General features: G+C 40.0%; 2 protein-coding genes across 2 annotated transcripts; both read left to right on the top strand.

The window, feature by feature from the left end:
• Positions 1 to 1,166: 1,166 nt before the first annotated feature.
• Positions 1,167 to 8,662, top strand: LOC119493855 (solute carrier family 43 member 3-like). Its single transcript, XM_037779347.1, has 12 exons — positions 1,167 to 1,362; positions 2,004 to 2,133; positions 2,626 to 2,672; positions 2,793 to 2,869; positions 3,006 to 3,098; positions 3,178 to 3,317; positions 4,436 to 4,539; positions 4,683 to 4,826; positions 6,117 to 6,224; positions 6,902 to 7,088; positions 8,308 to 8,431; positions 8,546 to 8,662. The coding sequence occupies exons 1-12, from the start codon at positions 1,176 to 1,178 to the stop codon at positions 8,654 to 8,656; spliced, it is 1,452 nt and encodes a 483-aa protein (XP_037635275.1). The 5' UTR covers positions 1,167 to 1,175; the 3' UTR covers positions 8,657 to 8,662.
• Positions 8,663 to 15,123: 6,461 nt separating this feature from the next.
• On the top strand, positions 15,124 to 23,137 carry LOC119493858 (solute carrier family 43 member 3-like). Its single transcript, XM_037779349.1, has 12 exons — positions 15,124 to 15,307; positions 15,503 to 15,632; positions 17,205 to 17,251; positions 17,349 to 17,425; positions 18,434 to 18,526; positions 18,620 to 18,759; positions 20,085 to 20,188; positions 20,336 to 20,479; positions 21,074 to 21,181; positions 21,465 to 21,651; positions 22,775 to 22,898; positions 23,027 to 23,137. The coding sequence occupies exons 1-12, from the start codon at positions 15,124 to 15,126 to the stop codon at positions 23,135 to 23,137; spliced, it is 1,449 nt and encodes a 482-aa protein (XP_037635277.1).
• The last annotated feature ends 680 nt before the right edge of the window (positions 23,138 to 23,817 follow it).

Below are 23,817 nucleotides of genomic sequence, written 5' to 3'. Positions count from 1 at the left end.
CTGACAGAGAAATGTTATATTGCAGATTCAGACTTGACTCACAAAATCTAACAATTAAAATATGATGCATTTTTCATCCAGTATCATATGAGAATTGAAAGCTAAACCTTAAACAGACGTCAGAATTTCTTAATAATGAACGTGTTGCAGGTCCAAATTGCACCAAATTTGACAAGGCACTCCATGGGTTCCCCAGCAATACACCTACCAAGTGTGAAGTAGATCGGATGAACAGTTCTTGAGACATGGGAAGGACAGACAGACAGAGATTCCTTGTTTCATAGTTAGTTACTCAAAACATTTTTGGCCTATCTTATTTCAACTCACCTCACTCACGTGCCTCACTCACTCCCTCATACATGCATGCACATACGCAAACACACTCTCACTAAATCATTTAATGATTTTGCTTGCTCTTTGTTTGGCTTATAATGCTTATTGAGGAGATTATTTCTATAAGCCTTTAGGGTTTAATTAAATCTCAAATGCACCTCCATCAATATAAGATAATTCTAGGGCTGTACCAAATAATTGGAAGCTTCGAAACTCCATTCCTAATGTTGACATATTGAGTCTGGGTGTTGCCTCTCTTTGAATGAGACCTTTTATGAAACAGAGAACGCAATTACACAAACAAAGGTAAGAGAATACCTCTCAGCCATGTTATACAGTGTTAACAGGCTGAGCGTCTGTTGTGTACAAATTAACCCTACAGCTACTTCAGCAATCACGGTTTACAGTAATTATTACAAGGAACACCTCAGTGCCTTGAGGCAGATGCTGGTGGCCTTAACGCAGCAGTGGGTAGAAATGGAACAAGTATGATTTAAAAAAAAAAGTTATTTTTATAAAACGGTCACTCTGTCCTGACAGTAGTGCATGTGACAGGTAATCTGAAAAAAAAATCATGTGCCTCTCTGTCCTCCGGTGTCCTCTGGTGCTCCTAATGGCAAAAAAGAAGAGGACGGATCTAACAGCCTGGACCCAAGCAGCAACTTTAAGATTTTCCATTTAAGTGCTTTTGACGTGCCATGTTCTTTTTATATGAAAATATCATTGCTTTAAAGGTGCAGAACAGGCCATGTCAGAATTATATTTCTCGTTTTCATTCCTTTGTTTGGCAGGTAGAGCGACACCTGTCTGCGTGTGTTTGTCTGTGTGGCGTGTGAGTGACCATGACGGGTCTTTTGAAGAGCTTGACGGTGAGAAACTGGCTCACCTTTGTTACGAGTGTTTTGGAGTGTCTGTGTTTCGCAGGAGCCGTGTTCGGATGGGCTTCGCTTGCTTTTGTCCTGAAGACGGAGGGCTACTTCAGCTCTCTCTGTGTCAACACCACAGGAGTCAATGAAACACAGGTCTTAGGTCAGTTTGATATCCTCACCTCCACTACTTTGAATTGTTAGCATCTGTAATTCACCTGTCTAACCACAGGTGTCAATTAAGGGCAGAAAGTATGGAAGTTTCTATTGGACTTTATTAGTTGCTATCCACAGAAGACATTCCACAAATGTGTACCATGATTTCCAAATATTTCACTATCCACAAACATGTATTTTTGTATTTGTGTTGTGTAAAGTCACATCCACAAAAATAAAGGCCGGTTTGCAAATATGCATAACTTACTCTGTAAATACGTATTTAAAGGGACTATTTGTAACTTTCAGAAATGCTTGTTAACAGCGACACCTGTGGCCTTGAAATCAACGAAAGTCAGCGTCAAGCTCGCGCTTGCTCGCTCTAAATCTGCTCTAGATCTGCTGCGGTACCAATCGGACAACATTCCGTAAACAAACAGGAGGAAAGTTACAAATGTCATGTGGCCCATAAATCCACAGGAAGCGATCTGCAAATGCGCAAATATCATTCCACGTGTAGAAATAGATGCACAAATGCGTATATATCACTTAACATGTAAACCTTAAAATAAATAATTACAGAGTAAGTTATGCATATTTGCAAATATTTCACCATCTTGGCTCTCTATGTGTTTTATGTGTCTACAGATTGCAGTGTACAGGATGAACAGTTCTCTCTTGTCTTCACCATCGCCTCCTTTAGTTTCAGTTTCCTGACGCTGCCCAATGGTTTCCTCTTTGACCGGTTTGGTACTACAGTGCCTCGACTCTTAGGAATGTGAGTCCAACAACACCTTATTACTTAGAGACAGTGTGCAGAATTTGGTGGCATCTAGTGGTGTGGTTGCAGATTGCAACCAGTTGAATACCCCTCCGCTCACTCCTCCCTTTCTAAGGCTGTGGTAACGTGAGCCGCCGAGGGCAAAGCCTGGGTAACGGCGTTAGCCTTAATCAGAGACCATCCTTACCATAATAATACTACTACTGCTACTTACTTTAGGAGCAATGTCAGTCAGGCAGCGGCTGGCGGTACCACAGTTTTTGCAATCCGTTGCTCACGTTACTTCAATTTCACAAGCGTGTCGGAGAACTACTGCTTTTTGAACATGTGTACTGTGATGTTATTGTATCGAATGTAACTCTTGTCTTTTAATTGATTCTTTTTAATTGTAAGACCAATTTTCCCATCTCAAATTCTTTGAACCTTGAAAACATCTCTCTCGCTCTCATACCAATAAATGATAACACTGGAATTTATTTTTCCTACCAGATGTCTTTTCACCACGGGGACCTTGATGTTTGCCTTCTCAACTGCAGGTGAAAAACATTTTTTGCGTCTCTTTGTTTTGTGCTCTCTCAGGAACATTATTGTCTAAAGAAATACTGACAAGAAGTAACAGTGACTCTGACAGCTGTTGATGCCTCTGTTCCCATCAGCTTGGTCCAACCTGCTGTTCCCAGCTCTCTCCCTCGTGGCACTGGGTGGCAACTTGTTGCTTATGACAGACATCCAGGTATTGGTATAGAACAAATCTTACATTGAATGACAGAAAATAAGATGCAAAAAAGGAAGAAAAAAAAAACTACAGACACATAGACACCTAAATGCAACATTCACTGTTTTAATAAATTCAAATTTCTCACCTAAAGGTAGGAAACCTGTTTGGACAACGTCGTTCCACCATCATCAATCTCCATGTCGGAGCCATCGGGTCTTCCTCAGCACTCTTCCTTGTCATCAAGGTGAGAAACATTCACACACCGCTTTCGTAAATGAAATATATTCATATCATCTTGTGTTGATGATCTTGATGTCCTGCAGCTGTTACACGAGGCCGGCATCTCTCTCCTCGCCTCCTTCCTCTTCCTGTCCACCTGCAGCGTCTTCCACCTCCTCAGGACTTTCTTCCTGCTGCCCAGAGACCACATTCCCTACCCGCTGCCTGATGACTACACATACGGGTACAAATCCCCAAAAAGCCACACAAGCAGGTTACAGGCGCAGTGAAGCTGCTGCTGCAGCCCTATTCAGTTTGTTGTAGTTATTCTTCTTTCTTATTTTTCTCCGCTAAAAGTGTTTGTGCAGCCAAAACTGTAAGACCAAAAGTCACAAAAATTGGCAGGTGGGTTGCACATTCCAGCCACTACCGAGGCACATATGGCACATAACATGACACCCATTGACCTCAAGGTGGCACTGTAACAATCAAGTTTATGTTTTTGCAATGATCTCAAACGGCTTGTCTTAGAGTCAAAAGTCTTATGCTCTAAAAATGTCAAATTTTTAAACTTTCTCAATTTTCTCAAAAAACGATTTTCGCGAACTCGTCAGAAACATCTGGGCCAGTCGGCCCGAAACTTTGTCAGGATGATCTATGGACTGCAGTTGTCAAAGAAATTTTGATAGGTCAATCTGTTATGAAATTATAATTTTTGTGTCTTAAGTTATTTTTTACATAAATCAAAATTGGCTTAAGTGTAACCAGACTTGCCGCAAATGCTTGAATGCTCGGTTTAAGCTTAGCAATGCAGTCTTTGGATATTCTACCCCCAGGAGGTGCCACAAAAGCAGAAAGTTCATATCTTGTAATTGTCTACATGTATTCGTACAAAATTTGGTTTGCATGATCTACAGTTATAACTCAGTCGATGCATACAATTTGGTAATGATTGATTAAAGTGGCCGTGATTATTATTATTATTACAGCAATACTAAATTTAAATTTTCTGCCTACTCAGCAGATTTTGGGTGTATGGAAAGTCTGAGTTAAAAACCTTTTTAAACTAATGCGCTCCTCATCTCCTCATCTCCTCATCCATAAAACCTGGTTAATGGTGAATAATTTCAGTTGTAAATATTGAAAGGCAAACAAACAACTGATGAATTCAAGTTTCTTGCAAAAACAGCACATTTTTTTTATTTTACCATCACAGTTTATTTTTTACATCATTATCCCAAATTCCATGGAAATATCCTTCATATCCTGTTATGTGATTATAGCGGGCAAAGTAAATTAGGTAATTCAAAGAATTCCCACAATGCCCTCAGTCTGTGGCTGACCCACTTTGACCTTTGACAGGACAACCTGTTGTAAAGCAAAGACTCTCAGCTTAGAGAACTTAACAGCGAATGGTAACGCTCAGATGACAACAGAGGAAGTCGAGGTCGTCCCTGTGAAACAAGGTTTGTTCACTTTACTGTGGAATAAAATACTGTATATATGTAGTAATATATTACAGAATAGAATTATCATATATCTTATTTCTCTCCATCTTTATCTTTCCTCATCTTCATCCATCTCTGTGGTCTCCCCTCGTCTTTCTCAGAGAAAAGTTTCCGTGAGTGTTTGAAGTCCAGGCTCTTTTGGTTGCACCTGCTTTGGTTGTCGGTGATGCAGCTCAGACAGTACCACTTCATCGGCACCCTCAACCCCATGCTGCAGCGGCTGACGGCGGGAGAACTTTCACTGGGTAAACACACACAAACACTACATCATGTCACTGCCTTAGCAAAGATGGAAGTTTGTGCAAATCTTTCAAATTCCTTTTTTTGTTTTCATTTGTTGTCTTTTTGCCTTTATTACTGGAGCACATATGGTCTATGATAGAGATACACTCATAAACAAAGGAAAAGGAAGCACAGGGATTGGATTATGTACAGTTGACTTTGAGACGATCACTTCTTACGGGATGTTTCGACCACCCAGCCGGACCAAGCGCCACCGAGCTCGGTGTGACCGCCCTGCAAAGAGTCAGGATAAGAGCTAGGGTGGCCCATTTTGGACCGAGGGCTGTTCCACAGCAGAGTCCTGGCTCCATCATGGCAACCTGGATCGACGTGTTCTGCGCAGACAGAGTGCAGGACTCCGTTGGGACGCAGGAAGGCGGACTCTGTGTTTACATCAACGATCCTTGGGGATCAAACATAGTCAAATTTGATGGACAATGTTTCCCTGATGTTGAATCTTTAATGCAAGATGGTTGGCCATATCATCTTCCCAGAGAATTCACCAGTGTTTTTGTTGCTGCTGTTTACATTCCTCCTGCAAATGAAACAAATCCATACAGGAATGCACTTATTTTTACGTTTTGTTTTTCTTATGTAGCAATAAAGGAACTACAATTGTTGTGTTGTACAATGAAAACAAATAAACCTTAAACCATGAAGTTATATGAATACTAACTGGTTAGCCTGTGTGTCAAATAAGAGGATTAGATTGAAGTAATATTATATTAGCAAGAAGCGTGAAGAGTGTCAATATAGAGTTGTTTTTTTCTGAGAACCAGCGTCTGAGGAGAGAGTGCAGAAAAAGCTTTTTGCAGAGTGCTCCGAATTTTTGTGCAGAGACTCTAAGCCCTTCTAGTTGAAAATCTCTGGACTTTTCAGAAAGGCGCTGGTGTTGTCACTGTCGCTCCTTTTCAGGCAACTAATCATATATCCTCCGGTTGGTGCACATAGTTATCTATTTGGACAACTATCTATTATTTGACAAAGGGGCGATGCTAGTCTATCATACAACGGCGGTTAGAGTGGTGATATGTTGTCAGATATTGTTGTCATAGAAACTACACCCACATGCAGCAGGGATGAAATGCTCCCCAGCACCCTGCCAGCACTTTCCAGAGAAAAACACTATATTATGGACACACGCTCCTAGAGTATAGAAAGTATGTTTATCTTATATTCCGACAGACTTGTTGAACTGTTGAACTGATTCTTTTGTCTCTAACCATCTTGTCCTTGCATGTGTGTCCCCGCAGTGAGCCAGTACATCAATGCCTTCTCTATAATGCAGGTGTTTGGCGTGGTGTGTGCTCCCTTGAACGGCCTCATCATGGACAGACACAAGGGCAAACCCCGTGCTGCAGGTAGTAAGGACTATTTATGAACCCAACAGGTCACAGCCATGGCAGACCTACTATCTGTGCTCTCAGTGGGCTCTAGCATGTCTAAAGAGACAATAAATATTAATTGGAAAAAGTCTCATTGCTGAACACCAACCTTGTGATCCTTTTTATAGTTAGCTATACAAAACAAAATCGTGCAAAAAAAAAAAACAAACTTTGAGAAATGTGACTGGTATAACGATTTTTATTTGGGACCAAATGTTAAAAATAAGGCTTACTTTATGAGGGATTTATTAGTTGTATGTAATGGATTTCTTTTATTAATTGACACATTATTGGCTTATTACTGACCTATAAAGTATTAATAAATGGTTTATTAACCGTTAATAAACCATTTGATTGAGTTAATTTACACAAATCTAGAGTCAGTATTTAGTTTTTCTACATATGTGTTTTAGTAGATTTTAAACTTTGAATAAGAACAAACAAAATGTGTGTTAGATGTGATGATAGATATGAGCATACATTACCGAGGGAGCCATTGAGGCCTCAACTAGTGTTTAGTTGGAATAAAAGCCTACAAACGGTGCAGTGAATAGATGCTGCTGAGTGCTCTGTTCTGTCTGTGTTGACATGTCATCATTTTGTCTCTTTGGAGGAACAGGTGTGTTTTCATTTATGTGTGTGTGTGTTTGTAGGAGAGAGTGAACAGGAAGCAGACCTGAGGGCCTCGGTGCTTTCTCTCCTCTTGACGGCGCTGCTGGGTGTGTCGTTCTCAGCTTGTGCCACCATCTCAAACCTGCCGCTTCAGTACTTCACCTTTGTCCTGCAGATGTTCAACCGCTCCTTCCTCTTTGGCGCCAACGCAGCCTTCATCAGTTTGGCGTGAGTATCAAACACACACACACACACATACACAAATACATGCAGCACACACGTCTTTGTGGATTTTAATTAAGTATGTTCCTGAGGCGGGCAGCATATAGGGACACACCGTTTTTGTTTGTCGTCTAGTTCAGTTTATTAATTTACTTTGTTGATAGGTATTGTGTATTATCAAATTATTGTTTATCAAAAGGATGCCCCAAAGGGATTTTACGTACCACAATATACACGTTTATTTGTCAAATGATAAAACACAAAAATACATTAAAGCATTTATTAAATAAAACATTTCTAAAAACTACTTATAAACTCAACTAAGATGAGAATAACATAACAATATGAACAAGTGACAGTTTGTTTGTTTGTTCAAAAAGAGAGCAAATGTGACTGTGTTCCACATGTGAACTTGTTAATACAATTAACTATAAAGAAAGTGAATAAAATAAACTGTATGCTTGACTTATTTATTTTGCTAGCACTTTAAATTATTTATAACACACTATAATTGAGATGTAAGTAGGTCTTTTAAGTGTTGATTGATTGACTGATTGTCATCATCTTTAACTATGGCTGAAAATGATCCACAACTCAATGCTGGTGTATGGAGGATGGAAGCTGCCAAAATCAAAAATAAAGAAATAAATGACCCAATAAATATATTAATATGCCATTAAATGTACAAAATAATATTTAAAATAAATGGAGGCATTCATTTTCCCTTTTTATTTATATATTTGTATTATTGTTTTTAATTTATTTATTTTTGCAGTTATTTTACATTTATTTAAAATTATTTTTTAACGAATACATTTTTTAATTTATGTATTTTATAATTCATGTATCGTTTTCAGTTTGCATTTCCCCCCATTTGTTTCCCCAAAGTTATTAATTTCTGTATTCTTTCTTTATGCATTTCTTTATGCTTTTCTTCTTCAATGTGTCATGGGGTCAATTTGGTTGATCGACATCAAAGTGCATACAGTATATCGACGATACATGCCTTGCTCCTGCAACGCCAGGCTAACCACAGAAATGATCGCCCATAGCCAGACCGATCTCCATAATACATCCATGATCTCCACACATCGTCTTATAGCGCTGTGCCAGTGCTTTATGATTTCTCCTCTTCTACTCTCTATGTCTTTTTCACCACTTCCTTCTCTTTGCCCTGACATCACCTTCAGTGTGTGTGTGTGTGTGTGTGTGTTTGTGCATGTAGTTTCCCATCATGCCACTTTGGAAAGCTGTTTGGTCTGGTCCTGGCTCTGGCTGCAGTGTTTTCTCTACTGCAGTATGCCTGCTTCGCCCTGGTGAATGAACCTTTGAATGTAGACCCATTATATGTGAGTAAATTACATCCCACCTACTTACTCTGGTCCTTCTGATTTTATCACCATCTTTATCTATGAACACTCCTCTCACTGCTTCCTCCTCTCTCCCCCTTCACATGTCGGCAGGTCAACATCGGTCTGACGCTGCTCACCCTGTTCGCCTTCATCCATCCCCTCTCTGTCTTCCTGCACTGTCGAAGTCTCGCCTCCAAGCGAGCCATCAAAGCCTCCTCTTAACCATCATTCTACCAATATATATATATATATATATATATATATATATATATATATTTATATAACATACAAGGATTCCAAGAATAAACTACTGTAAGAAGGACAGACAGACGGATGCACACGCACACACATATGAACGAACAATCAATCTCTCCAGGTGTGCGCCTGGCAGAGATAATAATCAAGAGCTTCTGGCGTGCAGGCTGCTCCAGTTAACCCTCTGCGTAACACTTAACGTCTTTCCAGGATACTTAATTTTTAATAATAATAATAGTAACTTATTTTCCTTTCGCTATGTGATCTGATTCATGAATCAAATCTTTTTACACTCTTCTACAATTTTAGAGCTTTGCTTTATTTTTTTAGCTTTACACACATTACAGATAATGTTTATCAGTGTTCATCTCTTCAAGTCTACAGTTCTATATTTATTTAACCTTTAAAATAGACTGGAGGACCACCAATGTGTGGTAGGTAAAAGCTGAATGTAACATTAACCAACAGTAAATTGATCTCCTTTCATGTTTTGGTTGCAATCTAAGTTACTGTATGTAATACACTGACAATAAGAATACTTTATATGTTGCAGCGTCATCATGCAGAAACCTACGTCTGGTCACGTGGGAAAAAGATTTTAGAGGGGCTTGGGAAAATGTCTTTTTTATATAATAACATACATACTTTGACCAAAATGTGAATGTTCCCCTTTGAATAGATAAGGAACACCAATGGAAAGCTACAGAATGATATAAAAACCTAAAAATAACAATAATGGACTCGTCCTTTAAGGAAAATGTGCCATAAGTAATGACATGTAAAGATTTTTAAAGGGACACCGTTTATGTTTTAGGTTGACTGTGTATTTTTCTGAAGTTGTGGTAATGATGAGAAAATATAACTTTAAATATGCAAAGTTTGTTGTGCTTCACTTAATTAAATGTCTCTTGATATGAGCTTTACTAGTGTGGTAAAGGGAATTATTACTTTTTAACCTTTACTTTTGCCTATAAATGTTTCATTTTTCAACTATTGTGAGAAACATTATTACTATTACAAATGGTATAGAAAATGCAATTGTATTCTAGTAAAACAAGGCCATAAATTAAATAACTTAAGGATGTTGTTGTTAGGACCGGTAAACCCACAGAGAAAAAACAGGACTCAGCACGACTCAAAGCAGGGCAGGTGCAATTAAACAGTCTTTACTTGCCAAAATAAGGTTCGGTACACAGGTAAGTAGTCAAATACAGGCAAGCAGAGCCGACAAGGAAAAGGCAAAAACATAGTTAGGAAAAACGGGCTGGGATCAGAAAAAAAACAAAATACGAACACTGGGAAATCGCTGGAATGCTTGACATGGGGGGCAAAGACGAACTGGCACAGAGACATTGAAACACAGACTAAATACACTGGGAAGGTAAATACCAAGCCTGGTTGGTTAACAATTCCAAATGGGAAAAGAAAGCTGGATGAAAACTTTGAGTAAAATCTTGTCAGCATCCTCCCCGAGTCACAAAATCGGTTTGAAAAATCTACCCAGAAGACTGGAAATTTGAGTCTGGAAAAGTTTGATATCATTAATTCTGTTCTATAGTTGAAGAAGTTGGAAAATTTGCTATTTGTAGTAGATAAATACGGTACTTTGTGTCAAAATTTGAGAGCTCTAACACAAATTCAAGGAGTTATAGGTCCTGAAACCAAATCAAACCTGGTCTCCCCTATTCATCATCACAGGATATACTAACAACTGTCACAAGGCAATGCAATGTTATTACTTGGTCACACGGTGGCGCCAACAGACTCAACAGCCCAAGTGTAGTCTTCTATTAACATACTGAATTCAATAATTTGTTTTAACCCAAATTCTATATAATTTTTACATTTTTATTGCTTATCACACTTGGAAATGGTGGGGTGTGGATTCAACAGGTTAATTCAATCAAACTGAAACTTAAAGTAGCAGTAGGCAGTATATTTTTGGCATCATTGGGCAAAATATCCATAATAACCTTTCAGCATATTGTAATTCATGTGTTCTGAGAGATAACTAGACTTCTGCTCCTCCTCATGGCTCTGTTTTCAGGCTTTAGAAAATCTAGCTCATGACGGGAGACTTTGACAAATCACAGGTCATTTCATTGAGAGAGAGCGTTCCTATTGGCTGTGCTCCGGTCATGTGACCAGAATTTGGTGTTCCTTCACCAGATTTCACAATGGCGGCAGCGTCACAAACTTTCTAATTTTACAGCTAAACCGTACACTACAAGATGATTCTGAAAACATTTGAGGCGAGAAATAGGCATTAACGTAACATAATATTGATTCATATTTGATCAGCGCGGCCTAGTTTGACCGTTTGGTCGGAGTTCACGAGTGATTGACAGCCGGCTCTCATGGACAGCAGACCTCAGGTCAGCTCTTACTGCTTGTTTTCCTCCGGTCTGTGAAATCTTGCAGATGCCGTTAGGAGCACCGGAGGACACAGAGGCACATGATTTTTTTTCAGGTTACCCGTTTCATATACTACTGTCACGATATAGCGACCGTTTTATAAAAAAAACTTTCTTAATCATATTTGCTACAATCTCGCCTACTTCAGCTTTAAATCTCAATCAGTTCACTTTGGTTCAATTTTGTTTGAAGTTTTATACAAATCCATTTTCATAGACGGATTTAAAAAAGAGTGGTCAAAATATAGAGATATGCAGACTTTCAGTCCCCAGTATGGGTCACTACCCTTCCCATAATGCAACTTGCCAGGATGTTTTGTTAGACCTTCCCTTACTACACATACCAATGTCTTTCAAACGCCATACTCCTTGTTTGTAAAAGAAACTTTCTGGTAAAATGTGTATTCCACTAGCTCAAGTCAAGTCACTTTCTTAGCCCTCATTGGCAAATTCAAACTCCCAAACTGAAGACAAAACAATGTCTCCTTAACAATTCTGTCTGTCGTTGAACACACCATGTTGATAACACTCCCCAATGGTATTAAGAACAGACTCTTTGGCAGACAGTAGTGCACGCTGCACTGATTCTAATGACAGATTAATGTGAAATATGCAAAAATCAAATGGTTTATTACCTGCCAGTATCTCATTAATGAGGTCATGTTCTTTTTATATGAAAAAGGCATTGCTTTAAAGGAGCAAAACAGGCTCATGTCAACACGTAGTCCTCTCTAAATGAATCAGAATTACATTTGTCATTTAATTTCCTTTGTTTGGCAGGAGGATGGACTCTTGTGTGTGGTGTGTGAGGGACCATGTCAGGCTGTGCGAACAGCTTGACGGTGCGACAATGGCTCTGCTGGGAAAAACGAGTTGCAATCAAATACAACTCTTTATGCAGGCCTATCCAACCTTTATTGACACCTTCAATATCACTTATTAAGCCACATGACAACAGGTCAGAGAGGCCGCTCTGCAAAATGTCACTTAAACCTTCTTTTTATATGAAAAAGTCATTGCTTTAAAGGTGCAGAACAGGCTCATGTCAACACGTAGTCCTCTCATTTCATTTCCTTTGTTTGGCAGGAGGATGGACTCTTGTGTGTGGCGTGTGAGGGACCATGTTAGGCTGTGAGAACAACTTGACGGTGCGACAACGACTCAAATTAGTTACGAGTATGTTGGAGTGTCTGTGTTTCGCTGGAGCTGTGTTCAGATGGGCTTCTCTTGCTTTTGTCCTGAAGATGGAGGACTACTCCAGCTCTCTGTATTTCAACAAAACAGGAGTCAATGAAACCCTTAGATCAGGTCAGTTTGAAATCCTCACCTGCACTTCTTTGAATTCTAAAGATCCAAGATTCACCTGGATTGCACCTGTCTAACCACATGTGTCAATTAAGGGCAGAGAGGCCCGCATAACGAGTTTCAATCAAATACAACTCTTTATGCAGGCCTATTTAATCTTTATTGACACCTTCAATATCACTTATAAAGCCATGTGACAAAAGATCAGAGAGGCCTGCATAAAGAGTTGTATTTGATTAAAACTCTTTATGCAGGTCTCTCTGCAAAATGTCACCTAAAGCATTTATTTTACAACCTTGATTCTCTCTTTTATTTGTGTTTTATGTGTCTACAGATTATAGTGTACAGGATCAACAGTTACCTGACGCTGCCCATTGGTTTCCTCTTTGACCGGTTTGGTACCACGGTGGCTCGGCTCTTTGGAATGTGAGTCCAACAACACCTTAATTACTTCAGAGTTAATGGTCAAAGCATTAAAAATATTACCCATGTAATTTCTCATCAAGATAATTATTCAGCAAAGGAAGTGAGGGAAGATGGGAAATGCAAAAAAAAATGCAAAAGAAATGCAAAAAAATAAAAAATATATATATATTTATTTTTTGCATAAAAAAATAATGATTGTTTTGATTTTAATTGAAAAATTAATTATTGTTTTTATTATTATTATATCATCTAGTTCTAACTGACCTGAAGAGCAGAGACCAACACACAGGGTTAGCCAATTGTGGGTTTTATTCATTCAATTAAACACAGCAGTGGTTGTTGCAGACACACCTGGCAAAGATCTGCACTCTGAGTGTACCTTTCTAGTTTGTCTCTGCAGAACAGATCAATTCAAAGTCTGTGTCTCTAAGCTGTGCAATGAAAAAAACACTGAATGTTTTCAATCATTTCAGACTTCAGAATTCATTTTTCTGACTCAGAAATACAGTTATGGTATCAAGTTTCATGTCTCTAGCTCGTTCCAGTTCACAGTAGATTGAGCAAAGGCGTAATTTAGCATATAATGCTACATAGACACGCCTACATGCACAAATCAATATGATACTTCTGATCTTGGTTAATACTTGCTCCCAGAGCATGTGCACGAAATTTGCTAAAATTCTGTCCACCGGATCTTGAGTTATACGTTTTTGATATTTTTGGCACCCTCTATGCGTCGAGCGTAAAATGCTTTGGTACGCCTATTCCCAAACACGTACTAAAGTTATCTACCAAGATGTATGAGTATTGGATTAATCATCAATGAATTATGGCCAATTTTCTGCTAAGCCCTTCCCGCTTTTGATACATTTTGTTGAGCTTAGTCCAATAATGATCCACAGACCTATGGTTTAGGAGGAGATGTCAAAAATGTGTTTTTCAAAAAATTCAAAATGTCGGAAAATCTAGTGAGGCGGACTTTGGTGGTCCAAGAGGCTTTTTTGTTGAGCACATGGAGCTGGACATGTGTGTCAAATTTCAAGTCAGGACTAACGGGGTGAGGGGCGTGGCCTTTCCAAAATCCCAATTTGTGGCTGATTGGGGTCATATTTCCTGAGAAGCACTTGCACATCATTTCCAGTTATTGGGCCAAGTTTCATGTTTCTAGCTCATTCCAGCTCACGGCAAATTGAGCCGCTGCGGCAGACAACGAATAATAATAACAAACCGGAACAGCCCATTCGGGGCTTGAACCCTAAAAAAATACAAACTAATTTTACCCGCATTTCCTAGGTAAAGGATAATATACGGTGATCCGGTCATTGTTGGAAAATAAACCCCGACAGGAAGCGGAGGGGTCTTGCATCACTTTGAAGGGGTTTATTTCACACAATGACCCGCTAGCTGTACATTATCCTGCTTATCAAAAGGCTTACTTAAGAAATCAATCATTTGACACAAAAACGGTTTGCCAGAGTCCAACATCAGAACTGCCATAGCAATGGTCTCTTATACATAGCAACGAACTGCTATAATGAAATAACAGACCGTAGAACGCAGTGATCGACCAATCGGAATCCAGTATTCAACAAAGCCATGGAATAAAACTAGTGAGTTACTGCAGCGTATTTTCTGACAGTCTGTCAAGCAGTGATGACACAGCACTCTGAGCCAGGGACGCGTATGTGCGTGTATGTGTGTGTATGTGTGTGTAGAGGAATGAAGAGCTGCCCTACATAAAGGAAGAGAGTGGAGCAAGAGCGGACAGGTGTGGTTTGTAAGAGCATTTGGGGAGACCCACTGAGACTGAACTGTGAGTACTAGAGCAAGCTGGAGAATTATACATTTTATATGCATTTTTTTTTTGTGGCCTCACAGGAGGTTACTTTGTTAAAAAGTCATGTTTGCACATTTTATTTAATTCCCTCTGTTAAAATGGGAGTTTTACGACCTAGTATCTCGATAAAGAGCTTTTTTTCGTTATCCAACATCTGGTTTTATGCAGAAGTCCATCCTTTTTTAGAAGAGGACTGACCTAACGACCTGGACTCAAGCAGCATATTTCTTTCCAGCTTTAGCTCATGTCTTGCTTGTGTAACTTTAAGATTTTCCATGTAAGTGCTTTAACGTGTCATGCAGCTCACGTTCTTTTTATATGATAATGTCATTGCTTTAAAGGTGCAGAAAGGGCTCATATCAACACCTAGGCCTCTCTAAAGGTATTTAATTTCCTTTATTTGGCAGGTGCAGTGACAGGAGCCATCTGTCTGCCTGCGTGTGTGAGGGACTATGTCGGGTCTTGGGAACAACTTGGTGCAACGCTGCCTCACCTTTGTGAGCGGTCTGTTTGAGTGTCTGTGTTTCGCTGGAGTCGTGTTCGGGTGGGCTTCACTTGTTTTTGTCCTGAAGACGGAGGACTACTTCAGCTCTCTGTGCGTCAACACCACAGCAGTCAATGCAACACAGGACTTAGGTCAGTTTGATATCCTCACCTGCACTACTTTGAATTCTAAGCATCTGGATTTCACCTGTCTAACCACAGGTGTCAATTCAGGTGACAATGAAGGTCAGACAGGCCTGCATAGTGTTGTAATTGATGTATATGTCTAAACATACTGTATATTTCTCAACCTTGATCTCTTTTCATCTATGTTTTGTGTGTGTACAGATTGCAGTGGACAGGATCAACAGTTCTCGTTTGTTTTCACCATCGCCTCCTTTATGTTGAATTTCCTGCTGCTGCCCATTGGTTTCCTCTTTGACCGGTTTGGTACCACAGCGGCTCGGCTCTTTGGAATGTGAGTCCAACAACACCTTAGTTACTTCAGAGTGAAAGGTGAATTGATTTAAAAGGATACCCATGTCTCGTCTTGTCTTGTACCTGAGGCAGTCTTCCCTACTTCTACTTCCAGAAGTAGAGCTTCACCGAGGGTTTATCAATAATACATTCATGGTCCATGTGCATTTCAATAGTTTGTTTATTGGATTAAATCCAAAGTAGCAGAAGTGAGAAAAACGACTCAAAACCTCCCCTCACCCTCCCGGCTGCTGGAGGCTCCTTCACTGCGAGTAGAGTGTGCGGCATCCCCGGGAGACAGACTCACAGTTAGCAGGTAGCTGAATTCGAGCTGCTGCGGCTGCTGACTTGGGGTTCATCTCCCTGAGCCGCCAAGGGCTGACCGCTCTCCTGTCCGCGGGGAGGACAAGACAAAAGTACGGGTCATTGTCTCCATTCTGCCACTTTGGAATTAGTCCAATAAACAAACTATCAAAGCGTACACGGACAGTACTTATTTTATTTATTAATTTATTTGACAGGGACAATACATGTAGGCATTGTTACACTTAGTTAATTAAAGTGCAACCAATGCAATGTGTATAGGACTTCTAGTCGTAGCTAATTTGCAGACTTTGACCCTGGTTAGACTTTTAAGAAAAAAATAAAAATACATAATAACACATCATACATAAAACCACATGATACAACATCGTACATCACAGTCAATTTACATGTGTATGTTCCCAATCAATAATCTGTGATCACAGGTTTGGTTTAGTTTCAGCCGGTGTTTCACCTTTTCATTAAACGTTTTCAGGTCAGGTTGTATTTTTATTTTATTTACAGCTCCCAGTTAGTGGTACGCTACACGTGAAGAATGTAAGATAGTTGTGTTATTTTGACCAGCTCTCAAAGTTTCAGCAGTTTGGTCGAATTTTGCGTTTTCTTGCCCTGCTATTAATTAGTAGTTAGATTGTATGGCTCCAGTAGTAGAGGTGAAATGCTGCCCCCTGTTTCTTTGGAGCAGGTGACAAGTCATTAACCATTGCACCTTTAAATGTAATATTCATTTACTTTAATCACTTCAAATTTTTCCAAATGATGCAGTTTACTGTCATACCTGGAACTGATAGTGGTGTGTTATGATATGACACAGACTTTGAAATGGTTAATTTACCACAAAGTAACTCATAACAAAACCTATAAAATACACATTAAATACTCATAAAAATCACGAAAGCTTGTTTACTAGATTGTTTTTCATACTAAAAACAAAGAAGTGCATTATTACTTTTATTATTTATGTTTACTTGCAGTTTTTTGATGCAGTGATAAAACTGAATATTAAAAAAACTAAACTGCTGTTTTTACTAAACCAAACACATTTTCACTAAAGACAGATGGGCTTCTGTCCTCATGATCTCCATGTATGGCTGTGACTCTCAAAGAAACAGCATTTCAATGTGTGTTTACTGTGATGTCATTGTATGGAATGTCACTCTTTTCTTTAATTACTGAAAGTGTGTTGATTTTAATTCAGTCATTCATTCAAGTCTTTGTTTTGTAAAATCTTTTCTCATACCAATACCAGATTTCTTTACACCACGGGGGCCTTGATGGTGGCCTTCTCGAATGCAGGTGAAAATCATTTCTCCGTCTCTTTGTTTTGTGCTCTCTCAGGAACCTTATTGTCTAAAGAAATACTGACAAGTGCTCGTTTTTCTTTTCCTGTCAGCTTTGTCCAACCTGCTGTTCCCAGCTATCTCCCTCCTGGCAGTGGGTGGCATCTTTTTTTATCTGACCAACATTCAGGTACTAAATTATTCATTCAGATTAGAAAGGATTTAAAATATTACAGTTTATTGTATGTTTTGATTAATTTGCCAATTATTTTCTCGATTATTTAATTGATTACTCTTTGAAATATCAGAAAATTGTGAAAGTTAACATATTCAAATAGCTTTTCTTTTGTCCAACCAAAAGTCGGAAACGCAAAAATATTCAATTCACCATCATATAAAAGAGAGAAAAACAGCAAATCCTCAAAGATGCTGGATCCAAGAAAGTTGAGCATTTTTGCTTTAAAAAAAAAAAGACTTAAACTTTATTATATCAAAATTGTTTTTGATTAATTTTGATTGACTAATCGATTAAACAATAATTTTTTTAATGTTTCAGAATCAGTGGATGGTTGTATTTGATTTAAAATGGAATTGGCAAATTATTGCATGGAAAAGTGTTTAATCTTTTAATTATGTCCAATTAGACTGTTACATTTTGTATTTTCTTCCTGTAAAAAAAACAAAATCTTTAGACTTGACTGTGTCATCATTTAAAGTTTGGTGATACATCTGTTTTTTTTAACTATTTCTGGATGTCTGCATGTGTGCTCTGTCAGCAGAGTATCACCTAAAGACAAATGATCAAGAACGACTAACTGTAACTCATCCTATGGCCCATTATTGAGGAAAGCTGAGAAACACAGTTGTCAGAGCTTATTTTGGAAGCGACAGAGGTTTGATGTTCAAGATTGTAGTGTTTACCAGATAACAAAAGTTGAAGTCTGTCCTCGGGTCATCACTAAACATGAACACAAACAAAAGACAGAGTTTGCTCTTGTGACATTTAATGAGTTTGAATGGTGTAACTGTGAGTCCAAAACCACATCCTCATACTCAAACAGGCATTTTAAATCAGCAATAACTAATTTTACATTGAATGACAGAAAGGCAGACAAAAAGAAAGCCCCTCAGGCATGTACTGTACGTACTAAAATGCAACAATCATGTGTTGTAATAAGTTCAAATTTCTCTCCTAAAGGTAGGAAACCTGTTCAACTCACGTCGCTCCACCATCATCACTCTCTACACCGGGGCCTACGGGTCTTCCTCAGCACTCTTTCTTGTCATTAAGGTGAGAAACATTCATACACTGCTCTTATAAATGAAATGTACAGGATTTATCTATACATCTCATGTTATAACGATGATCTTGATCTTCTTGCAGGTGTTACACGAGGCTGGCATCTCTCTCCTCCCCCCCTTCCTCTTCCTGTCTGCCTGCAGCGTCATCCACCTCCTCAGGACTTTCTTCCTGATGCCCAGAGACCACATTCCCTACCTGCTGCCTGATGACTACACATACGGGTACAAATCCTCAAGAAACCACACACATCAGCGCTTCATACGTGCTTAAGGGCAGCCTGGTCTCACCCAGTGGCGTATGAATGACACGGCAATTCCTTAAGTTATTTTTGCATGCTATCACAACGCCGTTCTTGCTTTTGGCGTGTTATTTCATGCCATGTAGTCTGTACTGACTGCAATGTTCATCTGTATATGCTACGTTCAGAGCTAGTGACGTAAAATAATAATGTCTCCAACCATCTTCCGCTCCATTTTCTTCCGCTTATCCGGGGCCGGGTGGCGGGGACAGCAAGCTTAGCAGGAAATTTCAGACATCCCTCTCCCCGGCAACATTTTCAAGCTCTTCCTGGGGGACCCTGAGGCGTTCCCAGGCCAGACAAGATATATAATCTCTCCAGCATGTTCTGGGTCTACCCTGGGGCCTCTTACCAGTTGGACATGCCCAGAAAACCTCCAAAGGGAGGCGTCCAGGAGGCATCCTGATAAGACGCCTAAACCACCTCAGCTGGCCCCTTTCGACACGAAGGAGCAGCGACTCTACTCCGAGCTCTCTCCAAATGTTTGAGCTCCTCACCCTATCTCTAAGGCTGAGCCTTGAAAAGGCTGAAAAGGCGTGTCAGCCAAGACGGATAGGGGCCTCAGCCAGACGTTCCCAGTTCACCCTACACAAATAAAGTCTGTGTAGCGTAAATTATAGATTAATCAATTTATATTTAATTTGTCATAGAACTGGCTAGAGCTGGCTGGTTTAGGCTTTTCTTTAACTCTGAGTTTGGAGCGTCAGAGAATGAGGATGGAGTCGCCCAGCACTGTTTTCTTCAGTACTGACTTTAGCAGTGTCGGAAAACAGGGATAGAACAGGCTGGAGCAGTTTCAAAGTCTTTAGCAAGTTCTTCAGTGCATTAACTAGAACTCAGAGGATCTGTTTGAGTTCTAGGCGCACAGGACCTCTTTCTTAGAAGAGGAAGGGGGGTTGCAGGAAGATAGGATAATCGCAGCATCATGAAACTTTACAACCACAAACTGAAGACCTAGGACATTCAGAGGATGTATGGTTTTGGCCTAGTTATATTGACAATGAGGGGATTTCTGAGCAGTTTCCAAAACAGAAGTGCTCACCATTCAGTTGCTGAAAAATGCAATTCTGCTATTTTGAATCTTACCAGCACAGTTTATTTTTTACATCATCATCCCACATTCCTTGGAAATATCTTTAATTTCCTGTTATGTGACTGTAGCGGGTAAATTAAAGTAAATAATTATCAAAGATTCCCACAATGCCCTCAGACTATGACTGACCCACTGTGATCTTTGATCTTTGACAGAATAACCTGTGGTAAATCAAAGCCTCTCAGCTTAGAGCAGACAACAGTGAATGGTAACGCTCAGATGACAACAGAGGAAGTCGAGGACAACCCCGCGAAACCAGGTTGGTGTGTGCAACTGTGGTAAATATATACAGTACATAGTTAGATATAACAGGATAAAATAATCATCCTATCCTATTTCGCTTCTTTCTTTCTTTGTTCCTTCATTGTTTTCATTCATCTCTGTGGTCTCCCCTCGTCTCTCTCAGAGAAGAGTTTCCGTGAGTGTGTGATGTCCAGGTTCTTTGTGTTGCACCTGCTTTGGTTGTCGGTGATGCATCTCAGACTTAACTTCTTCATCGGCACCCTCAACCCCATGCTGCAGCGGCTGACGGCGGGAGATCCTTCACTGGGTAAACACACACAAACACTACATCATGTCTTACTGTCTTAGCAAAGATGGACATTTGTGCAAACCTTCCTTATTGGGTCCATAAAGTTATATGAATAATAACTGGCTAGCCTGTGCTTCAATTAAGAGGATGTGACTGAAGTAATAATTTATGTGCAAGAAGCTGTTGTAGAGTAAAGAAAATAGTACTGTTCTAACTCACACAGGCTCCGCCCTCTACTGGACTCCGTGGGCAATACTCTCCTCCAATCCCGAGCACGCATTCGCCCACGGAATTTTGCATAAACGTAGCTGGCCAATCAAGACGTGCATACCCGAATACGTGTAGACCCCACAGTATATAAGGCAGCGTCCCTTGCTGTCAGATGTCCTTTCCTCTTTAGCAATTGGCGATTTGCCCACTGACTGCTCATCTCCGCCGCATGGGGCGACGGTGTTGACCGTCATGCAGTTGCCGGGGTTCATGGCGGCCTCTGCTTATAAAACTAGGTTTACATTATCGTAACTTTCGTTATCTCACCTTAGCAGACTTGTTGAACTGTTGTTTGAGTCTTTTGTCTTTAACTATCTTATCTCTGCTTGTGTGTCCCTGCAGTGAGCCAGTACACCAATGCCTTTGCTCTAACACAGCTGTGTAGCGTGCTGTGTGCTCCATGGAACGGCCTCATCATAGACAGACACAAGGGCAAACCTCGTGCTGCAGGTAACATACTAATACTACAGGTTTTTTACAATCGCTAACAAATGTCATCCGTATTGATGCTTGTTACTGACATATAAAGCATTAACAAATGGTTTATTATTCATGAATACATTTTTTAGATTTTACACTTTCAATTAGAAAAAGCTAAATGTACATACATTACCCAGAGACCCATTGAGTCATCATCTAGCCATGGATTCGTTCTTTCATCATAATTTTTGTCATAATTCTTTTTTTCTCTTTGGAGAAACAGTTGTGTTTTCATTTGTGTGTGTGTTTGTAGGAGAGAGTGAACAGGAAGCAGACCTGCGGTCCTCAGTGCTTTCTCTCTTCCTGACGGTGCTGCAGTCTGTGGTGTACTCAGTTTGTACCACCATCCCAAACCTGCCGCTTCAATACTTCACCTTTGTGATCCAGGTGCTCAACTTCTCCTTCCTTTACGGCGGCAACTCAGCCTTCATTAGTGTGGCGTGAGTATCAAAAACACACACACAAACACAAATACACTCATCACACACGTCTTTGTGGACTACTTCTTGAGGCGGTCAGTATGTAGAAACACATTTTTATAAATACACAGTTCACAAACTTGCATAAATAATAGTAATGTGCAACAGAGAATAAAGGTGACAATATTTTAACCTAGTTCTATAAGCACAGGCGGAGCCCTCTACTGATACTTTCCTCCAATCACAAGCACAGATTTGGCCACTGAAATATTGCATAAGCGTAGCTGGCCAATCAGGACGGGCCTACCTGAATATGTGCGGACCCCACAGAACATAAGATAGCACACAACGCTGTCTGCTATCCTACACTTCAGCGAGCAGCATTGGAACAACAGGGCTCCCTTGGTAGAGGGCTCCATTTGCTTATAGAACTAGGGTTACGATATCTTAACCTTTGTTCGAACTTATACAGGCTCCGACCTCCACTGGACTCTATGAGTACAGTGGGGTAATGCATGCTTTGCCACGACATAACATGGACCCAACCACACTGATCCTGACCGTCCAGAGGTTAGTCGCTGCAGCCCACCTACTTCTTTATAATAATAAACCTAATAGAGCCCTGCAGGGGCCAAAAACTTCAGCCCCAGCCAGACAGTCTGCAAATTTTCAGCCTAACCCCATCCGAGACCGACACCAATCACTTTAAACTCTCTCTGACGCAAGCAAAAACACACACATACTCTTTTAAGAGGTAGCCTTAATTAATGATAGGCCTCAAACATAACTACCAGTGCCATCAACAATCATGCCCACAATAGAGAATATAGCCAAGCTACATGATCCAGCAGCAAATAATTAAGTTACTCCAAACAAGTTCACTGTATGAACCTACCTGGACTGTGTGTGTGTGTGAGCTTTTGGATGTGTAGAGGAACACAGAAAATTAATTAACATTAGATCCTGACTGATCCTGTTGGTATGTCTGGAGATTTATTTATTAATCATATATATTATATGTTTATATAATGTGTGGATTAAAGTAAAGTGTTACCTTTATCTTTAAAGAATGTTTTTAATGCTTAAAAATTCTGTGTGTGTGTACTTTGTGTGTGTGTGTGTGTGTGTGTGTGTGTGTGTGTAGTTTCCCATCATGCCACTTTGGGACGCTGTTTGGTCTGGTCCTGGCTCTTACTGCAGTGATTTCTCTGCTGCAGTATGCCTGCTTTGCCCTGGTGAATGGACCTCTGGATGGAGACCCTTTATATGTGAGTACACAACATATAACTGATACAACTGTAAATCTTACTCTGGTGCTTCTCCTCCTTTAATCACCATCTTTAACTATGAACCCTCCTCTCACTGCTTCCTCCTCTCTCCCTTCACATGTCTGCAGGTGAACATCGGTCTGACGCTGCTCACCTTGCTCGCCTTCATCCATCCCCTCTCTGTCTTCCTACACTGTCGAAGACTCGCCTCCCAGCGAGCCATCAAAGCCTCCTCTTAAAGAAGACATATTGTGCTTTTGTGCTTTTCCCCTTTCCTTTAGTGTTATTCTTTTTTTTGAGCATGTAAAAGGTCTACTAAGTTGCAAAGCTTAAAGTCCACACCAAAGGGAGTTACTCTCCCCCACAGAAACACTGCTCCTGCCTGAAACGCCTTGCTTGAAGTCCCGCCTTTTCTTCCTTAACGTGGTGATGTCACCAAGTAACACGTTTGCATACTACCCACCTAGCGGCTGATTTGGCACACCCTAAAAAAGAAAGCTAGTTAGAGCACAGCTGGAGCGAAGTCTGAAGAGTTTGGTTTGGTTGACCAATCACAACAGAGTGGACAAGCTGATAGCTGGTATGAGAATTATATATGATTATAATAAGTCCTCTTTAAAGTCTGTAAAATGAGACTCGCAATTAAAATGTCCATAATATCACATCTCTTTAGTTTGTTTGATTGATTAATTGTGCTCATAGGTCTGTGTTGTGTTGCCATATCATCAAGTGCTTGTAAATACATTTCATATTGTAGTGAAGTTTGGTTTCGGGTACAGTCATAGCGCATTCGCCACACTCTCGGATCATGTTCACAGCCAAAATTATTTTATCCATAATAATTAAGAGCTTCCACATTGAAACGGAAAATGTGTAGGAACCCTCATTAGTTTGTTTTGAGCTTCTTCAAATGTATCAT

The sequence above is a fragment of the Sebastes umbrosus genome, chromosome 9 (genome assembly GCF_015220745.1).
Source record: "Sebastes umbrosus isolate fSebUmb1 chromosome 9, fSebUmb1.pri, whole genome shotgun sequence".
NCBI lineage: Eukaryota > Metazoa > Chordata > Actinopteri > Perciformes > Sebastidae > Sebastes > Sebastes umbrosus.
This window is presented reverse-complemented; position numbering and strand designations above follow the sequence as displayed.